Source organism: Pteropus medius, unplaced genomic scaffold (assembly GCF_902729225.1).
Source record: "Pteropus medius unplaced genomic scaffold, Ma_sr-lr_union100, whole genome shotgun sequence".
Taxonomy (NCBI): Eukaryota; Metazoa; Chordata; class Mammalia; order Chiroptera; family Pteropodidae; genus Pteropus; species Pteropus medius.
In genome coordinates this window covers 9,334,630-9,356,230 of record NW_024344378.1, presented here as the reverse complement: position 1 = coordinate 9,356,230, position 21,601 = coordinate 9,334,630, and the positions used below count along the sequence as shown (strand labels likewise).

The 21,601-nt window shown below is 38.0% G+C and overlaps 1 protein-coding gene across 9 annotated transcripts in view; it reads left to right on the top strand.

The window, feature by feature from the left end:
• The window catches only part of ATRNL1 (attractin like 1), a 627,375-nt gene that overhangs the window by 532,973 nt on the left and 72,801 nt on the right, over positions 1-21,601 (top strand). For 4 of the 9 annotated variants that reach the window (XM_039871123.1, XM_039871119.1, XM_039871114.1 and 1 more), the window contains one exon: positions 8,662-10,563. The exons of 2 other annotated variants lie outside the window; for them this stretch is intronic. In XM_039871123.1, the coding sequence (XP_039727057.1) occupies positions 8,662-8,786 (125 nt within the window). In that variant the 3' untranslated portion in view covers positions 8,787-10,563. Of the gene's footprint in view, positions 1-4,542; positions 4,572-8,661; positions 10,567-21,601 lie in introns of those variants that run through there. 3 more of the 9 variants (XM_039871111.1, XM_039871121.1, XM_039871117.1) reach the window with 2 other exon arrangements.

Sequence of the window (21,601 nt, the reverse complement as noted above, 5' to 3'; positions counted from 1 at the left end):
AAAACAAATGCCCTGGAGTTTCCCAAATATCTTTTCTCTTCATGCTGTCGATTTTGTGGTTCACTGTACCCAGAACCTATCACACCCCTCATGCCAGTGTTCTTCATCTGACTAGCTCCCTCTCATCTTTCAGACCCCAGCTCAGTGATCAGCTCCACTAGGAATCTTTGACCTCCACATCCATCAGAGATCTCACCCCTGTCTTGCTTTCCCTCACGCCTTGTGCCTACTTCATAGAATTTGTCTTCGTGCAATTATTTGCCAGCCTCGGATCTCTTGCCTCGTTGCCCTCGCTCTTTGGTACTGCTCTTTGAGCTCTAGGCATGCTGCCTGCAGTACGCCCTTAGTACGTGTTTACGGCTGTAATCTGTGTTGCGATCCACTCCTATCGGCATAGATGGACAAAATAATGGGTCCGAGTGCCAAGGGCAATGCTCAACACTGAGAACGCATTCAACGACCGTTAACAGAATGGTTGCCTTTTATATTAATGCATTCGTTCTCATTGCCACCAGCATTAATTAATGCCTTTGACCATAACTGACCTATTTTTGGTTTTGTTTTTCTTCTGTCTATAAGTCATGTATGCGCTAATAATTTGTACCAAAGTGGCCATTTCCTTCTAACGGCTGTGAAGTGAGCAGAGCGCAGGTCAAGGGATCTGGAGTCCTGGGTTCAGGTCCCACCACTACCACCAGCCGTGTCAGCCCGAAGTAGTCATATGATTCCTCCATGCCTCTTTTTGGCCATCTGTGAAGGAAGGATCGAAATAGCTTCCTGACCCACTTCAACAGAATAGTCTTAAGGAACAACCTAGATAATGAATGTAAAAGCATTTTTTAGCTTTAAAAAATGGATAAAAGTTCATTATTAGTAGTATTTCCAATAATACTGGCGATAGTAATATAAACAGTGCTTTCTCTGTGTAATGTTGTCCTTCCTCTTTTTTACCATTACCACTTTCAATTATTTTCACATTCTCTAACGAATGGGCAACACGCATAAGTTATCTTTACCTTTATTAGCAAGTTCTCAATTTTATTATCCGAGACGTCCAAATAATTCTTGCTTGAGGACTTAACACTATTACCTCACTAACAATGTTACTCTAAATCAATACTCTCCATCTTCCTATCAAATTATGTCCTTTAATTGGCATTCCACATGGCAGGCATACTACTTTTTGAATGAATGAATGAATGAATGAATGAATGCAACTAAAAGATAGAGGCAAAATCTTGACTGCCTAGTGTTTTGTTTGCCGCTTCCTTGTTGACTTCAAACTTCTCACTCGATGATGATGGTGAGGATGATGATGATTGACATTGTTGAGCTCTTAAGGATCAGGCACTTTTCTAAGCCTTTACATTTAATTTTCACAATCACGTGGTCAAAAGAATACATGAGCTTGATCCACTACCACAGAAGCTCTGTGAAGAACAGAATCGTTTATGACTCGTCTGTCTCACTCGCTGCTAAATCCTTAGGGGCCAGAGCTGTGCCTGGCATATGCATAGTAGGCACTCAAGAAATAATAGTTTAATGAAGCGATTTGCTTTTCGGGCAATTTTTTGGTCCTTAGGACTTTGTATTTTTCTGGACATTTCATTGTGATTCTGTATTAGTAGTACTAGTAACTGTTTTATTATGGAAATGATTAACTTTGTATAATACTTTATAAAATACTTTCACATATAATCTCATTTAATGTAAAACAACCAATTAGATTTTACTACTAGAAATGCTAGATTATAATGTCCCTACCTAATGGAAAATAAAATACTGCTTTTATTACAAAACTGCTAATTTAGTCAGTGAACAGTAAGTACCTCGTTTAAATTAAGGACGATTAAGGGGTAAAATAAGGAATTATCGTATATCAGATTTTTGGTAATTGAAGGTAGAAAATACTAGAAAATGTTTTCCCAGTTGATTTAGAAAGAGGGAATCACAATTTGAAATTTATATTACAATGTTAAAAGGGCTGATTCTTGTAATGTTTTTGGCCCTAAAAAAAAAAAAATTTTAATAAACCAATAGAATTTCCTAGTATGAAATTAAAATTAGAATTGATAAGATCTAAAAAAGCTTCATTTGTTAAGAACCATGAAAGTTTGCATTAAACAATGACTTGTGACAGTAAGGGTCATATTTACTCAGCGCATTCTAACCAATGAGGGAACAGTTCATATAAAATTTAGGGAGTACTTGGCAATGTTATAGCAAGTGACATCTGTGGTGCTAGAGTAGAATTATATTTTAGAGTACTTGCACAGTGTGTCTTTAAATGAAGTTTAAAAATATTTTGATGTGTTAAGGGCCAAACAAAAATTTATAGCCAGATAAGAATTATCCTTTGTATTTAAACATTGACGTCTGTAGTTGTCATCGGTTTTGAGTAGGTGAAGGGAAATATTTCTTTAAACTTTCAGACAAATATGACTAGTCCATTTGTCATTGCAGTGTCTTCAATACTTGAAGTATTTCCATTTCTGTTCAACACTGTAACCTTTGGAGTTTTGCCTGATAATGACTTCAGTTGTGCTGGCCTTCCAACAGATAAATTAAAACGGAAATGTGTATCTTCTAATTATGCATCCGGTCCTAGTTGCAAGTTGGGAAGGGTGGCCACACTGCATGTTAAATTAAGTCTGCACAATAACTAGAGTCTCTGTAACATCGAAGTTTCCCAAAGTCACTTTCTTAATCATGTGAAAGATAGCCAAGACTCTGATTGGTAGTATGCAGCTATATACAATCAGAGGGAAAACATTTAAACTTCTCAGCATGGTATTTCCATTTAAATCTGATTACAGTGAAATAAAACCGTAGCCATTAAAGGTTTAGAAGAACTACAAATACAAGCCGTAAAAGAAGACAGATAGTAAATGAGGTAGTAAAACATTTCAGCGGGGCAAACAGTTTACAGCTCTCATTCAAGTCTTCCTGAAGCAGACTGTGCAATTCACGACAGACCTTGCACCGTTCCCGAGCTCCACTTAAACCTGCAATTAACCTTTCACGCCTAATGAAGCTGTTTTCCTGGAAAATTAAAATATATAGTGGTGCCTGCTTTTAACACAGACTGGGGAGGAGAGCATTTCAAAATGAATGACTTTTCCGAAGCTTTGTTCAAGTTTAAAATGGAAGTGCTATGTGTGTATCTAGAGTGAGAATCTTCTTTCTAAGGCAATTTCATTTGATGCGTAGTATTTTATTACTGTACTTATTAATTGTTCTGAATAATTGTAAGAAAAAAAACACCCAACAGTAATTTTATAATTAGGTTGTTACTGCTGGAGCCTACTAATACCATTCCACTTCCATTAGGAAAAACTGGAGTTTTTCTAAAGGTAATTAAATTCCTGATGTTTCTCCTTGTGGTTTTCATCGTAAATTTAGTGATTTGAAAAGGTATATTTGCAATTTAAAATATTTAGCCGTTAGACATTTACACTGCATTCTCTTTAGGGCATGTCTGCACAAGGTTCTTCAAAAATAAAGTTCTTAAATTTAAAGAAGAAAATTTTTTTCTAAGGTTCTAGATAAAGGTCTGATTTTGGTGCATCTTCTACTTATTTAGGAAGTATCTGTGGTAGCTCTTGGCATCTAAACCAGTGACTACTAAACCAGGCCGGTGTTCTGAAGGAGCTGAGTATGGTCCCAGGGGAGCCTGCTCCCTTCACAGCCGGCCCTGCCCTGGAGATGTTCCACTTTAGCAGCCCCTGGTGATGTTCCACTTTAGCAAGCACCAGTTAGAAACGCCAAGAGACCGTGGCAAATGGAATCAGAAAAAGGAGATGCCACTTTCTTTCTGATGAGGTTTATAATTCATATTTAAGTAATCTAAATGCCATCACGTCTGGTATTTAAGAACTACAAGTGCAAAAAGGTAAAGCTTACGATCAATATTTAAACCCCAGCATTTTTATTGAATCTACCGGCATATTTTGATGTAAAATTCTGCTAGCCTGCAGCATCTGTGCATCATCTTGACATGGTAAATGAAATTCCTTTAGACCACCAGTCTAAAATAATGAATTGTTCCCCCAGTTAATTGTATTGCTTTGATAACAAGGAACTATGCTAGGCCTAGAGAACACAATAAGTGGATTTCATCAGATGATTTGTGTGACGTTTTGAAAAATGATCTTCTAGAGTGACCCGATTTTAATGGAACTCTTAACGGCCCCCAGCATGAGCCAATGGGCAGCGTCCAACTGAAAGGAAGGACTTGCTCCTGCGGTTCGGGGAGTGTGAGGTCCTCATCAGGTAACCTCTCATCGGAAAACAGCTCCCAGGCAAATCTAAACCAGGAAAAAGTGTTTGCCTCAAAGGGCAATGCAGAGAACCTCTTTCTAAGTTGCTTCTATTTTATTGACGTATATATTTTTTTAAGCCAGGAAAGATCTCAAGCTATGTTCATCTGTTTCGCCAGTGTGAATATAAACCAAGACCCACGAAATAACAAGCAAAGGCTATTTATTCAGAACTTGCTATAGCAAGGGAGTCGGCCATCACAGTGTGCTTATGTTTCAGCAGAGGCTTCAAGATAGACAAATGTGTGGGAACCCTATGGAGTGGACAAAAGAGAAGGCTTCCGGTGAGCCCCGACTGGAGGCTGGTGGCCCAGGGAAGCCGAAGACAGGCCAAGTGGAAACAGGGCGTCTTGTGTGGTTCGTTAGGGGACCATGTTTGCCTTTCTCTGTTCGGTCATAAGTTGGAAGCGGGGACAAAAATTATGGAAACTGTCAGTCACTAATTAAGTCCCAGGTATCTGGGCCCTGATGTTACAGGGCTAATTATTTGAGTTCCCCAATTGTCATTAGAGATTGCAGACCGGCTTCTTAAAGGCCTGACGAAGCCAGCTGGCCTCCCATGCTGGTTGGTGTAGAGACAGGGCTGGTTTCCACAGCAGGTTGCTGCAGCTGTGGCCAGAGTTCTGGCTTTATATATGTTCTGACCATTGTCTATGTGTATAGTCAGTCTCCCACCATATATAAATGTTACATTTGGAGAAAAAGAGATGATAATTGTCTCTTTTAAGGAGCTACTGATGACTTTTTTTTTTTTAATCAATTAAGAAAATTAGATTCCCTACAATAAAGTATACTGAAGGGAAATGGTAGAAATTAGTTTAATTTTTCTTTCCCTCTTTTTCAGTGAGTCTTCCACACACTAGACGATTCAGGAAGACAGGGACCTTGTCTCTTGTTTACTCTTGTCCAGGGCCTCTTATTGGTTGAAGGAGGATCTGACAATTTCTGGGTTGTTGTTCTTTTTGTGTAAAGTTCTTCATAAACTAAAATATGAAGAACTGCAAGCATAGTAATATAAACTTGCACCAAACAATTTGACACATAAGATACACACACACACATGCAGTTATGACGTTGTGCTATTCATAATTAACTCACAGGATTTATAAAGTAGAATAACTCATGGTGTGCTACAAGCTGTGTGGTCCAGGAAAGGGCTCAAGCTGAAATCTGAAAGAAAAGCTCATTTGACTCATCAAGAAGATAAGACCTGGGCAAGCGGCCCTTTGAGCATCCTCTCTAAGTACACATAGCAGACACTCAAAAATCACTGCCTGGAGGAATGCAAGATTTCTTACATATGTATTGCCGTTTATATAGAATCCGAAAATGCGGTTGAGTGTTCCATTTTCATAGGAAAGGACAAAAAACTGTCACATTAAAAATAAGCATGATTTGCAATTTTATTTGTAAATTAAGAACTGAAATATGGTTTATGATTTATTATTTTCAGCTGAATGTGTTTTCAAGCTTACAAATCGTTAGTAACCCAAGGATACGTCGTGAGAGCCACTAATTAGGCTCTGGACTTCATATAGCCCAAAACACAAAGATACAGTGACAGTTTCAGATTAGCATAGAATTTTCTATTTTGGCAACTCGAACTGTTTACTTCTCTCCTGGCACCGTGTCTTCTGTAAGGAAAACAGACTTTGCAGCCATATGTAAATGGAAAACAATTATTTTTTAGAGCTCTTTTGGACTAGGTCATGCAGTAGTTTAATGAATAATATGATTTCATATTTGGATGTTGTGATCATAGAAATTAGTGTAAGTGGTCTCTTTCCACATTAAAGGAGACATATATTATTTGTCATATTTGGCTGTCTCTGGATAAGGCAGTGCCAGGAATGAAATAACAGAAGGTTGTAAATTATGACAGAACTGTGCCAGGAGATCTGAGGAAACGTAAGGTTCCTCAGATCTGTCCGAAGAGAACTTTTAGTTTTACAACTGTGGTCTGTGATTTTCTTTGAAATAATGTACCTCTCTCCCTTAAAGAAATAACATAATTATTTCCTACAGCAGAATAAGTGGTTAAAACCTCTATGTTGGACACTTCAGAAGCTCCTATGTGCTCTTCCAAAGTCAGAAAGCAATTTTTATTCGAACTTTGACCCTTTGAACTTACATTTTCTCTAAGAAATCGAGGATAACATTTAATATCCTTAAAGAGTGGATTATTTAATAGCAACCCTTAAAAGGTAAATATTTAGGATTATCAGCTTAGCCAGTGATAACTGTCACTTTTTAATTCCTTCCTACTCTAACACCATCATATTCTTCTTCACAAACCTCTTCTGTTTTCAAATGTTCTTGAGGTTCTCTTTTCCTTTAAAAAATATATGTACTCAAATAACCATATACATCCATGTATATTTCACCTCTGACCTTGATGTTTTTTTTCCTTTAAATCAGCATAGAATAAATTGACCCACGGGAACAAAATGGTTGGTTCAACTCAATTCAGAGTTAAGTCCCCAAGACCTTGGAGGAGGCAGTCTGATCTTTTGGTTTAGAATGGTGATTTGCACATTTTGTTTACTCAGAGATTACATGGGATTCAACAGAAACTGAAATGATTCATATGTAGACATGATAAACCAGGGTATCTGGTTGAGCCATTGCTTGTACAAATCTAGGAAAGTCTTTACTATCCCTGTACATCTTACCAAATGTTCCTGACAAAACTATGTACTAAACAATATTCTTTTTATTACACATGGTAGCTAGAGATCAACTTTTGTGTCGATATTCTGCTGATAATACTAAAGGTCCTTTTCTTACATTTAAGACATTTTTCAGCCCAATTTCTATAGGTTATCTTTCTTCCATATCCACTTGTGCATAGTACAGCTCTATCCTTGGAGCGCTTTCTTACTTCTTCTCAAAAACAATTTAAGAGAATGAAAAGACAAGCCACAGACAGAGAGAAGTATTTGCAAAACACATATCTGATAAAGGACTGGTGTCCAAAATGCAAAAGAAATCTCTTAAAATTGAGCAGTGAGAAAACAAACAGCTCAATTAAAAGCAGGCAAAAGATCTGAACAGATACCTCACCACAGAAGATATACATGTGACAAAAAAATATCTAAAGATGCTCAACATCATATGTTATTAGTGAACTGCAAATTGAAACAACCATGAGATACAGCTATACCTATTAGAATGGCTAAAATCCAAAGCACCAATAGCACCAAATGCTGACAGAGATGTGGTGCAACGGGAATGCTCATTCATTGCCGGAGGGAGTGCAAAATGGCATCACCACTTTGGAAGGTAGTTTGACAGTTCCTTTCAAAGTTGAAACATAGGCTTACCACATGACCCAAGGATCATTCTCCTAGATATTCACGAATTGAAAATTTACGTTCACACAACAACTTGCATATAGATGCGTATGGCAGCTTTATTCATAATTGCCAAAAATGGAAGCAATCAGGATGCCCTTTAATGGATAAACAAACCATGGTCCATCTATACAGTGGAATATTATTCAGCAATAAAAAGAAATGAGCCATTGAACCAAAAAAAAAAATGATTTGATGGAACTTAAAAGCATATTGCTAAGTGAAATAAGACAATCTTAAAAGGCTCATATTTTACTATTCCAATTATGACATCCTGCAAAAGACAAAACTATGGAGATACTTTTTAAAAATTGGTGATTACCAGAGGCTCAGGGGAGAGAGAGGGATTTGTTGGTGAAGCACAGGGTTTTTAGGGCAGTGGAACTATTCTGTGGGATACTGCAATGGTGATTTATATGACATTATGCATTTACCAAAACTCATAGAACTGTACAATGCGAAGTGTGAATCCTACTGTAAACTATGAACCTTAGTTGATAATCATGTGTCAATATTGGTTCTATTTTTCTGTAAACCTAAAATTGCCCTACATTAAAAAAAAATTAATACAATGGCTTTTGTTCCATTAAACACACACACACACACACACACACACACACACACAGAGTAGTAACACTGAAAGTTCCTTACACATCCAGAGCAAACTTGCATTTAGCCGTAGAAACTAAGATGTGGCATCAAATCCACAACCGATTGTGATATTTTGTCACACACCGAATTTGATTGTCTGGAGTCAGAGTCAATTAATTAACTTTGTTGGATCTTTTTTTCTTCTTCTTCATGTGTGAAGTTCATATGTCTAAGTTAAGAAACATTGTAAGTAAAGTGTAACAACATGATAACTTCCAATAAACAGCTACATGTGATAACTGAATGTAAAACAATTAAAATAAGGTGCTAAGCCACCACTGTCTCCATCCCAGAAATATCTAACCAAACAGTTAAAGGCCTTTTTCCTTTTCTTCCAGGCCTTGCAATTGCCAGTGCCCTAATAGATATTTCCCAGCAGAAGCCTTCAGATAGTAAAGACAAGACTTCAGGAATCCGAAATCGAAAACACCACCTCTCAACACGACAAGGAACTTGTGTCTGAGAAATAGGAACCACGCCTGGATTTTCTGTTCTTGTTTGACTTTGTAAATGGCTTCCGTTTAAGGCTGGTCCGTGGCCTCAGTTTTTATGGAGACAAATCTCTGTATGGTCCCAGGACTCAAGTACATTTCCCTTCGAATGAGCAGTGACCCAAGTGGCCAAAGAGTGTTCATGAGTTTTATAAAAGTAACAGTATCGAAGGTCACGGGTGATAAAGTCAGTTTTTACAACTCTCTTAGACTTCTAGATAACATTAAATTACTCTGGAAAAGATGTATATTGTTTCTTAAATGCAGATGAAAAATACGTAATTCGTATAAACCAAACTGTTTATATCCCAAGACTTTAAAGAAAGACATTTTATAAAGCCTGAATGATGAGAATTGTACAGTTTTTGCCTCATAAGCAAACTTAAATCACTTGTATATGAACAGGAAATGAACAAATGGCAATGGCTTTAAATGCTGTTTTATCTCACTGTAAATGTAAATGAAAGATTTTGATTTAGTAGGATGTAGGCAATGTATTTAAATATTTCACATGACTGCATCGTGTCCAAACTCAGTTTGAGAATGTGACTATTTTCCACCTAACTGGAATGCAGACCCAAATGAGTCCATTTGGATGGATGGTGTGTGCAACTCCACAGAAGGTTTATTAGGATGCCGGGTGAAGAGGACCTTCCTGTCGTCCGTGCCAACTGCCGAACTCATTTTCAGAGCTGACAGAGCATGGAGAAGCCTGTCCAGCAATCAATTTTTCTCCTCCTCCCAAACACAGCCTTCAATACCGCAAACCTGAAGAGAGCTGAAATAGTTATTTTACAGAGTGCGAGCTTCTGCTCTAATGTGGTAGTTTTTTAATTGCCTAGGAATCATTGGATCAGACATAAATGATGCATCCGCATGTTTAAAAGAACAGATCGTCTTCTTTTGGCCTCCCTCTCCTAGCAGCGAGGTTTTATCTCCCTTTTACGAATGTTATGAAAAGTATTTTTTAGAGACGACACCTCCCCAGTTATAACGTGACCTGGGTTCATTTCTGTCCACTCTTTCTCTGAGATTACCAGTAGAGAAACAGGCAAGCATCTCTACCATTCTTATTTCTGACGTGAACACATCGGTGTCATGAGAGAAAGTCTTCGGTTTAAAAAAATCAAATAAGTTCATTATTGCCCATACTCAGCCTTTTCTTAATGACTCAAAACTGAATTGTGGCAGAAAGGAAAACTGATAGAAAACAGCTTTCACGTTGGAACGTAGAATCATTCCTAATCTTGACCACAGTTCATGATAATTCAGTAGCATTCACAGGTCTTGTTGGGAATTGTAGACTTTTCAGGGTGAGTACAGGATATATGTAGAAAACACTGACAGAACATCCAAAGCTGCTTTTATGCGATAATAGTTTTGTTCAATATAAAAGTCATTTAAATATAATTGATCTTTAGTACTACCTATGTGCTTTTCATGTTCTCTGGATTTCTGGAAGGTAATGATACTTCACCGTTTACAGCTAATGCATAGTTACTTGCATGCTATGGTTGTGCAGTTAGCGGGACACGACCCTATTATGATATTAAATGTTTATTTCATAATGCCATTTATACACGGTCAGCTTAATTTGATGAGGATTGAATATAACATATATCAGGAATGATCATATAATATGTAGTTGCATTGTATATAAAATTGCTAGGTTGCATCTAACCATGACTATTGTCATTGTTTTAACAATTAGGCATTTATGAAATATAGTATATATTCCTTATGTTGGCATGATAAAGTTGCTATTTTCCATGCGTTAAAAATAAGACTAATCCTTAGAGTAATTTTATCTATAACATGTGGGGTTTCTTTTGGAAGTGGGGAGTGTGGAGCTGGTTGTTTTTACCTTCCTATGGTATTTTCTCTCTCAAAAAAAGGTGAGCAAAGTTTGTAAATGTCTCCTAAATACAATCAAGCAATTTTATTAGCTTCTTTTGGGACCCTTTACATGTTAATTTTTCTCCTGGAAATATAAATTGACAAAACTGGTGATTACAAAAATATAATCATTTAAAAATAAAATGATTGCCCAATTTGTTTAATTTTCTAATGAGTGACATGAGAAAAAGCTTATATAACAACACAAAAAACATGCAGAGTTGTATGTAAAATCAATTTCAGCTATATTTTTAGAGTCTACCCAAACAGTACTATCAAGCTTCATCCACTGTGAATCCCATCCGGTTTTTAAAACTTGAAAATTTAAATTTTAGGGAATTACGGGACCTAAAGGAATATTAAGTTAAAGTCATGCTATACCTTCCCAGACCAAATATTTCGGCTAACTTCGTGACTAATTATGCAGTGTCTTCTCAGCTTATCAAAGCTCTTTACTGGCAATAAAATTCTTCATCCTCAGGTAAAATGGACTGAAAGGACCTCAGGGATAATCACTTTGTGTCGTGTTATTTTTTTCCCCCAATTACGACAACTTTAAATTTAAATACTCCCTTTTTTTTTCTTTTCAACCAAACCCACAGTATGCAGATACTCTTTAACAAGTTAGCAATTAATGACTGATTCTCTTGAAAACTTATCTTCATGGGATTCTGTACATATCAGCTTAGAACGACTTTGAAAATTTCTTTACATTTTAGGATTTATTATTCTTCCAAGTATGAAAAGTTTTGGTTAAACAGAATGCAGTTTTTAAGATTAAGCTGGGGACACTATTAGGACACATCTAGGGAATTCTCATTTAAAGACGGTTCATGCTTACTGATTGATTTAATAAATATTAAGAGGATTGGGATTTTCATAATTGCTTGCTTTTCAATGAAAATTTTAGTGGTACACATATAAGGGAAATTTATGCCACATACCATTGTGGAACGTTCACCAGGAAAAGCTGAAATAAGACATATTTCGATGTGTCATCGCTCCTTGCTGTACTTCCCAACATCTCATTTTCTTTGGGTTCCAGTAAAACAGAGTGACCTTATGGCAGTTGCCCTGCCTCCCAGTCATTTGAGTGCGGGCTGGTGGATGGGCCTGAGAGCAGACGTTGGAACCAGTTTTGAGCTATACGCCGTCAGGCAAGATTTAACCTTTGAAGCCTCAGACGTTTTATCTGTGATGGCATAGAGTGGTACCCGCTTTGCAGAGCTGCCGTGAGCCGAGACGAAAACAGAAACCTCCCACTGCAGGCCCGCCATGAACCGGAGCTGCTCTTAACGATTGAGCGGCCCATCAGGCCACTCTTTTCCTATCAATTGTTTTATGAATCCATCTTTTAATTTTTCATCCATCCTTTCACCATAGGTAAAAGCCAGGTAGGTTTTTGCAAATGAAGATTTCATGAAAATCTTCAGTAAGCTCTTGTATTTCTAGGACATAAAGATTTCTAAAAAACTACTTTGATATTTGGGTCAATAGAGGATTCGACTCTTCCAAAATAGATGCCATTTTAGTATTTTTTAAAATTCATCAATTGCCACTTTCACATTGAAATTAGGCAAGAAAGGATCAATCCTTACATTTGATCATTATCCACGGTACCTCTTTTTTTATTGAACATAAAGCGATGATTTGAAAAGTTACATGAAAGGTTTAAAAAAATTAAAACTGATCAAGTGAACCAAATTGGCCCGTATACATTTTCTTAAAAAATCAACTTCCAAAGCCCATTTGCCATTTTACTAGGGTGAGTGTGGAATTTACTTGAATATAAGAACTATCCGGGTTAGTGCAGCTTCAGATTAAGATTCACATGGACTGGATCAGACCCTAGAGATTAATATGCTTGATTAGGATCTTGGTGATTCTTCTGGTTAGGCAAATTAGGCAAACACAGCCTTGGGCCAAAGAATGCCTTTAAGTAATGTTATCGCTCCAATTTAAATGCTTTAAATAATTTTCCAAGGAATATAAGCCATCTGCTTGGTGTTACAGCAGTGTTTTCATCATAGGGTACATTTAACATTTTAGTTTTCTCAAGTTTTTTTAAATTAAGAATTAGAATCAAATCAATATATATGTAACAGGTGTACATGCCCGTGTTGAAACATTGTGTGAAAGTTCAAACCCGCTTGAAAAAGCGAACATTTTATGCTGTCGTGTGCTATTAATAGGAGTTTACTTACTGAAATGAAAACATTGAATCTTCCAACCCACACTGCCAAATGTAGTTTCGTTATTTATTTATTTTTTACCTTTCTAAGATCATACAGGAAACAGCACTCAACAGCTGAGAAAGCCCCTCCGCCATCTAAGACTTGGTTATAAACTTTGTGTTCCCGATTTCCACATTCAAAACATACTTTCTCTCTTTCCTTCTTCGCGTGATTTTTGTTGGCTTTTTATATATGACTTTTTGAACAGCATGTTGAACACTTGAAACGTACTTGAGAATGATAGCAACTCTCAAAGCCTAGTGTCCGGGATGCCATTTATCACTGAAAGTCTCTGCCTGGTCTACGTCTCATGTTTACATAAATTGTTCTTAGGATAAAAGTCCTCTTTCTGAGACTGTCATACTATACCTTCCTGGACCAAATCCCCTCTTTCTAGGACTGATGCAGCACAGGTGGGGAATTTTCTAGAAAAGTCTGCTTGTTCGTGGGCACCCTTTGGGTTGAGTCCCCATGTTGCCACCTGCATCCCAGCCTTGTACCAGTGCCACTGCCGTGCCGGGCCTCAGTCTGGAGTTACCAAGAAGGAGCAGCCAAGGAGGAGCCTGACACCTCTCTCCTCTCCAACCCCCACAGAAGAACCGAGCATCTGTGACCCTTCTTGGGTTCAGGGCCTCAGGCAGGCTCTCTACCCGCAGCCCGAGGCCTGAAACCAAGGTTGGGCCTGCCTGTGTTCTAGGGGATAGACTGGCAGCCTCCTCCCAGGTGGTCCCTCCACCACAGCTCCCAGAGGTCAGGCCAAGGAAGAAGCTGGGATGGAGATGCCCACCTAGACCTGAGAAACATGCCCAGCACAGCCGGCCTCTCCCAGAAGCTGTAGAAAAGAAAGAGAAGCTGTGGGATGGGCCTGGATGAAGATGTGCCTGAATGAGGTGGAGCTCAGAGTTGAATCTCGAAGCCCCTTTCACTTCCAACAAAAAGCAGCAGTCTTTCTGAACGTCAGCCTTGTACGTGTTCCTCTTCAGCTTTTCGATGGCAGATCAGTGGCTAACAGAAAATTTGAAGGTTTTAGCTCAAAACTGATTTTTCTCTGCCCCGAAGAGGTTTCCTCCTAGAAGTCACCTGTGAGGGGCCGAAGTGGGGACAGGTGTTCTTTCAGCTCTAACTCACGGCCCTTTCTGATGAACACACAACTCCCTCTCCAGATTCTCAAGGGGTCTTCCTACTTGTTCGGCATTATGGTGCCTGGCATAAACCATCGCAGCTAGGATTTCGTGGAGCTTTACTTTCTCCAGCACTGCTAATAAAAACAGCAAGTATTATTTTGCTCTCCAAATATGAGACTACGTTACAATTTTGGATGAGCTTTTGTACGCTGCACCCCGCTCCCCAATTCTGACCTGCCTTCCTCCCAAGTCTCTCACACTTTTGCTGAAGAAATAATTCTGCCCCATTCAAGGACTGATTGTAAAGCAGTCCTAATTTAACAAGAAACCAAACCTCTCAAAGACCACTGCAGAAAGGCTGTATTCTACTCTGCCTCAAAAGGTTTGATGAATTTCAATTTTGACAGAAGTGAAATTTTTACTCAGGCGAGATAGCTATTTAAGCATAAGCTGCTTTAAACCAGCTGTGTGCATGGCCAAATAAGAGATCCTGCTCTAGAAAATCCACCTAGGAAAATAGCTTGAATGACCAAATTTTTATAAGAGTTCTTTGTGTTTCTAGAGCCCCAAAAGATAAATTTTGTGCTTTGCGGTAACGTAAAAGTTATCTTGTGCTTTGCAGTGACGTAAACGTTATTGAGAACACATGCTGTGTGGGGACACACTCGAGTTTGAATGCAAACTCCAGTGTCAACTTTTTCTCATGCCTTGGGCCAGTTGTCTAAACCATTTCTAAGTAAACTGAGATAAAAACGATCACCTACATCACGTACATGTTGTGATGGTTTTTTATTGTTCGAAATGGGAAATAGATCAGTTAAATGTTTTCTCCTTTTACTTTGAAAAGGTTCAAGGTTAAATCCAGGGAACCACAGACAATGATGTTTTTCCCTCGAATTTTTTTGGTAACACTGCAAGTGCCGAGATTTTGTTGGTTTTATTCCCAAATAATTAAATTGCAATAAAAACCAATGTTATGTGTTACCTAGTAATTCCGAGTTGTGCTTTTCAGACTTTTTTATCGCATGTTTCAAATATTATCTTCCTCAACTTCAAACTATAATTTTGCAGCAAATGCTAAAGTTGTGTTGGATTGTCTTTCCCATCATCACACATCTCTCCCGATCCTTCATTGACTAGTCAGCTCATTTCTCCCAGCGGCAGACTAGCAGTCTCATACCTCTACCAATGCTTTAAAAATGAATAAGTAACATAAAATAGGGCTTGCTCATCTTCATTCTCTTGAGACAATGCACTTTGGCAGAAGTAATCTTTTCCTTTGGATCAGCTTGTCTGAAATACGATGGTACTTAAAAAGAAGGCTGCTTAGAAGGGCACCAATAATCATACCAGCTCAGCTTAAAACAATTTGATTTCAACCCCAAATGAATTACCTTGTAACACAAATAGATGGTGGCAAACAGCATATTCTACTTATCAGGACTTTTCCATGCTGAGAGTCAGAACTCCAGGTTCATTCGATGTTCCTTACCCGTGAGGATAAAAGAATATGGTCTCCTCGACATCCATGTGCAGATGAACTAGCTGGAAGAGAAAACAGACTGAGTATGCCGTGTCCGCTCCTTGCTGATTCTGAAGCGACAGCTCCAATCTGACCTTCCAATGCAAAAAATTCAATCAGTATCGACTGTTAAAGGAAACGGCGTTTCTGTAATGAAAACTACCAAATAACATGCTTTTGTTTCTCAGAAGTCAGTATCTGCAAGGACTTTACAAACTAGAAGCTTGCAAGGATAGATAAGGATGTCTTGTTTGTGTTTTTATACATAATACGCAATGTTTTAGTGATATGATATTCCTTTTCTAAGTATCCAGAAGATGGCTATGTGGCAGACTTTTTGTTACTAATTCTTGTTTTGAGATTATTTATGAACCACTTACGTTTTGTGCGTTAGTGAACTGAGAATTTTATTTTTGTCCCAAAGAATGTCCAAAGAGAGCACATACCTTTATAGGAACTCCTTGGGAAAAGAAACCCAACAATATTTATAGTGCTTCAAAATATAACCATGCTTCTATCCTTTCGTATTACTTTAATACCATTAATGATAGTCTCTTTTTTTCTTTTTGGTGCAAGTTAATTTATGTAGATATTCTTAATGTAGTCTTGATAATTACCTTGATAATGTAGTCTCCGAAGGATTATTTACAATGTTTGCAAAGATTATGGCAATGTCAAGTTTATCATCTTGGTGGAATGTAAGAAAAGAAAAATGACTAATAACTTCTGCGAAATTTGAAGTCTCCTGTGACTCTTGATATAAAGTTTTATTCCACTTGTGAAACAAGTCACTCATGTCACTAAAAATTAAATGCAAATTTCCCAAATTGGGCCTTAACCACATTCATATCAATCTGAAAAGGCAGCATTGTTCTGGTGTTTTGTGTTTTATGTTACAGGAACCAGACTATAAACTATACACTGAACCAAAAATATTCAAGGAAATAGAGGTAGTTGAATCAATTCTGTCATTTTTTTTTTTTTCAAAGACTGTTGAGAACACATAATCTAGTAGTTAGAGAGCTGGAAAAACTAGACTAAACCAAGATTCTATTCACTGAATGACTGAGCCTCACCATGTTTTATTTATTTTGTGTAGAAAAATGAGAACACTGCTGCCTGCCTTCCAGGGCCATTGTGAGAAATAGAGAGTTTTCAGAACCTTAGTGCCATGTTACTGTCATTAGCAGAAGGCTGTCCATTCAGCACTGTGTATAATAAGTCTCTGGTGATATTCTTTAAATTGTCCTCACACTTAGAACAATTTGATTTCCTAAAGATTTTCCCATGGGTTACTATTCAATGTTTTCTAGGTTTTGAAGGTGGAGGGATGCATCCCATCTCACTGACCTATATTGTATCGTTATATAAAGAAATGAATAACATGCCCTATCATGATTTGAATTTCCATTTGTAGCTGGATTTTTTGAAGTTGAACATTTGGTGCTTTCTGTTCCACTGTTAAATGATAAAGTTACTCATCTGTGTATAAGCATCTGAAATTTCATCAGGTAATTATATTAATGAAGTATATTACACAAAGCATTAAAAATTTATATCAGAAAGAACAGCGCACATTAATTCTCAACCAATATTGGCATATGTAAGACACTTTTAAAACTCTCGACAAAATAATAAACTAAAACATTTTTCTTTCCTCCTGTTAGTCATCATCGAGATATTTTTCTCTTAGATAAACAGTCTACAGTGTGTTTACTGAAGCTCGCATTGATATTCTCTACTAGTGTTTGCAACTTGAGTTTTATTCCAGCAGCTACACGAAATGAATCCACAGTACAGAGCAGACAGGCCCCTCTGGAACCTGAGATTATTTGTTCTCTCACTGTTCTAAAGGTAATTAAGGAGCATTGCATGTTTCTCAATTAATGATTTCTGATTCAACAGGGGATCTTTGATGCTAATTTGTTTTAATCAGGGCAGAGTCTGCTCAAAAACTCTAAACAATTCAGTGAAGAGGAACTAGGAATTTTTAATCAAGTGGAAGAGATTTAAATGCTATGAGGGATGCATTCATCATTTACTTCCAATTCCTGTTCATTTAACTATGTTATTCTTAGTTTGAAAACCAACATGAGCATTAGTAGAGTATATTGTATTATATAATGTGATTTTTCCTCATATATTTGTCTGCATATGTAACGAACTCAATTTAAAGCCTGCTAATATACAGTATTCATTTCTATAGACTATACATATCTCTAACACCCTTATTTATTATATACACTTGTAAATTATATACACGTATGTTTAAAGGTATATGTACATATACGTAGCAAAAAAATAATGGAAGATATGTTATAAATGAGCATTAGGTTTAAAACATTCTTGTCACCCCTTGGAGAAGTGACTGCCCATAATTTCAGCAGCTGAATCAAATTGCATTACATAGATGGACACACTTGGCTATGCAGCAGTAGCACCTTAAAGAGCCGTTGCCGTATGATGAGACCCTGGTTCGTGTCATAAAGAATGACCACCAGGTGACTATATCTTAGGGAAATAAATACTCAAAGCCGTTCACCTAAAACACCACCTTTTCTAATGATCAGGTTCCGATCATCTCACTGTGCTGTCTTCACATCAAGCCTGCTTTTCAGGAATGTTAATCATGTCAAAAAGAGGTAGATTTTCTTGTTTTCCTTCCTCTAACTGATTAGAGAAAAATCTCAAGAAAAGCTTGAGAGATCTAACTCTTTAAATACTTATTGGTTCACTGAAAGAGGGGAAACCAACTTCCTTTTTGAACTGGTGGTTCGCAAACCTTGGCGTGTAATCCGGAGGGTTTGTTGAAATGGCTTGCCGGGCCCGCTCCTAGGGTTTCTGGTTCAGTGGGTCTGGAATGGGGCACGAGATTTTCATTTCTAACAAGTTCTCAGGCGATGTTGGGGCTGGAGAGGCTGGCGACCACACTTTGAGAACTTCTGTCACAAACATTTGAAGGTAGCAAATGAGCAATGATTCTGCATCCTTCATATAGTCCAGGGCACTTTTCACAGGTTCTCTGCCAGAAAGTAGGTGAGCCTTGTGTGTCTCTGAAATGGCCTCTGGGTAAAATTCTAGACCAGTTGAGCAGGGACAATGTGGTGAGCTTGGGCAGCAGAAGTGACGTTTAGGTGCTTGTGTTTTAATTCACAGAGATCCCCTGGAGGGCTTTGCAGGAAATGCAAACATTTGAAAACAAATTTGTGAATGGGAATGATGATCTAAATATACCTGTGCTAACGGGCTATGCCAGAAGCTAAACTGACTTGTAAAAAACTAGACCAGGATGATGTTTCTCAGCATGATCTGGGCTCTGTCGGCAACTGTTTTAATAAGGGCCCCAAAGAACCCAACAGATAAGTTTAGGGAACTCTATTTAAAAACTCAATTCTTTTTTCTTAGAACTATTTTTCATAGCGGTGCTAAACTTGCCTATATAGGACTTCAGAGGGAAGCCCATTTATAAAGCCTGTGTCTAGGGCAAGTGCCCACACACTACACAGGCTGACCTTGGTCACTCAGCTTTCCCTGCCGTGTGGCATAATTGCAATGGCGGGCCATGAATTGGCCCAAAGTGTCGCACAGCTGTATAATTATTGCACATAGTGTGATGAGTTCAGTTGTAATTTGCTTTGATTCTGTCACTGCTGTGACTTTTTCTAACTCCCATATCATAAGGCAGTTTGGGGATGACTAGGCTCTCCTGCATAGGAACGAATGGTCATTTAATTGCATTTACATTTGTCCTTGAAATTAATTAGTAGGCCTGGAATCAAATGTTTAATGATGATCCTGTCTTGAAAGAAGTCTTCTAAAAATTCAAATAGTTATATGCCAGGCGCTATGCATGTTATTTAATTCTCATACAACTAAAAAGAGAGGAAAATTAGAATCCTTATTTTACAGATAAAAAAAACAGGTTTAGAGCATTAACTTGCCTAAGCCCAAGTTATGGGAGAGAATCTAACACAGAACGCTGTCTCTCCCAGATCTGCAGACGATCATTAACACACAACGTTCAGACAACAGGAAACGTTATGTCAAGAACTCCACTATCATTCACTTACCATACTCTCTAATGACAAATATTTTTAATCAAAGGGATATTTTTCCCTTTTCTGATAAGCAATCTGATCTTTGGGGGTCATCATGGTTCTCTCACATAAAGAAAAGGAGCTGTAAGTCCACCCAGCTCCAGACAATCTCAGACTTTCAGATGCCCTTGATCCCCTGTGCCCGTGAATCTGCCTAGTTAATCACACAATCATTGTGCATGTCCATGGGTTGGCTTCAGACCTAATCATGTCGTATCGTTGGATCACAAAAGTGCTGGCGATCTAATCAAAAGTGACTCTACAATTACAAGTTACATCTTGATGTGATCATAGTGTCAGTATTCCACTTAGCTGGGATTTACAAATCCCTAGACTTTAGTTGGAATGTTTGCGGAACCCCGGTGCAAAAGGCATCAAGAATGGCAGTCAGGGCCCTTGCAGGGGCTCACTCGTCCGTTGTTGCTGCTTAATTTGGATCATGTCACGCAAACCACCCTCCTCGACTCTCGCCGCACCCTGCATTGAGCAGTGCTCTCTCTGCTGGATACTGCCTCGCACCATTACTTCCCCAGCTCTTCCCCAGATTCTGAATGCCCGGAATATACGGATGACAGCGGGTGCTCTAGATTTACACCAAGTCCGATCGCATTACAAGTTGCTACGAGAGTCATTACAATTCTTTCCTAGAACTTTAATGTTGTCATCATAAATACTATATAAGCTAGGGATCTTTTCTTTGCACAGATCCCCCGAAACAGGAACTGACTCGTAGCCCTTTTCAACTAAAGTGCATTCATGGGACTCATCAGGTTATTTCTTTCCTTCTCAGTTTTCTCATCTGTCTAGTGAAGGTCCATCTCAGGACATAGTGGCTGGTTCTCTCTGAATTCTTACTGGATGACAGTGCTATTGTGCTTAACCTGGGTTACCATGCTTTTGATTTTTATGGAATCAGCGCTGAGAGGGCTGTTTTAGAATCTATCAGGTTAGTTCAGCTTCACAAGAAATACACATCCTTAAAATGCCACACAAATCTTCGCAGGAGTGACATTTACAAGGTCAAAGTCTTCATTCTGTAATTTTGGACTACTCTAGTTATGCTTTGGATTGGCAAGATGGAATATTGAAAGAAATGGGTATTGCAGCCTGCTCACACATTTCCTTTATCTTTTTTAACAGGGATCCTTTGAATCGTACATTAAATATTCTTTGTCCATCACCACCAAAATACTAAATTCTTATTTTATTTCTCAGCAAAGCTTAATTTCTACCCAAAGGAGAGCGTATTGTGACTTCATTGTTTCAGCTATATGTTCAATGTTCACCGCCTCTAAAGAGACTTTATGAAATATATTCTTTCTCCTCGGAAGGTAAAATGAGATGTAGAGAATTCCTGAATTATTTGGGCTTCAAAAGATTCTACATAAAGAACTGCTAGTTAACAGAGGCAGGGATGCTAACGTCCTTTAGTCTCCTGAAAAGATCATTGGAAATATTTTTGTGACAGTCAACTTTTAGAAGAAACATCACAATTATTTTATGACTATATTGAAAAGAAATAATTATTCTCTATTTAGGGCCAAAATAAAACAGTAATTCTCCATCAAGCAGTTTAGAAACATGCAAATACTAAGTAACTAGCTGGTGTGTTTATGTGCAACACGTAGATGTATGACCTAGATACATCTCTAAAAATTAATTTAATGGTGCTGTACCGGGCCTGGCTAATACTCTAACAAGTTTTTTCTTCTTTAATGATGAGCATAAACCCTGAGGGCATTGTGTTCGATAGAAGTGACAGCTCTGCGAGATGCTGCCTCCTCTAAGAGTGAGTGAGTGTGCTGACTCAGAAAATACAAGGACGGCACCGGATAGGAGGGGAGTTGTCAGAAGAATCAGAAACCTTCTAGATTAAAAGTTATGTAGCTAATCAGTGCCACAGGCGCACTTTAA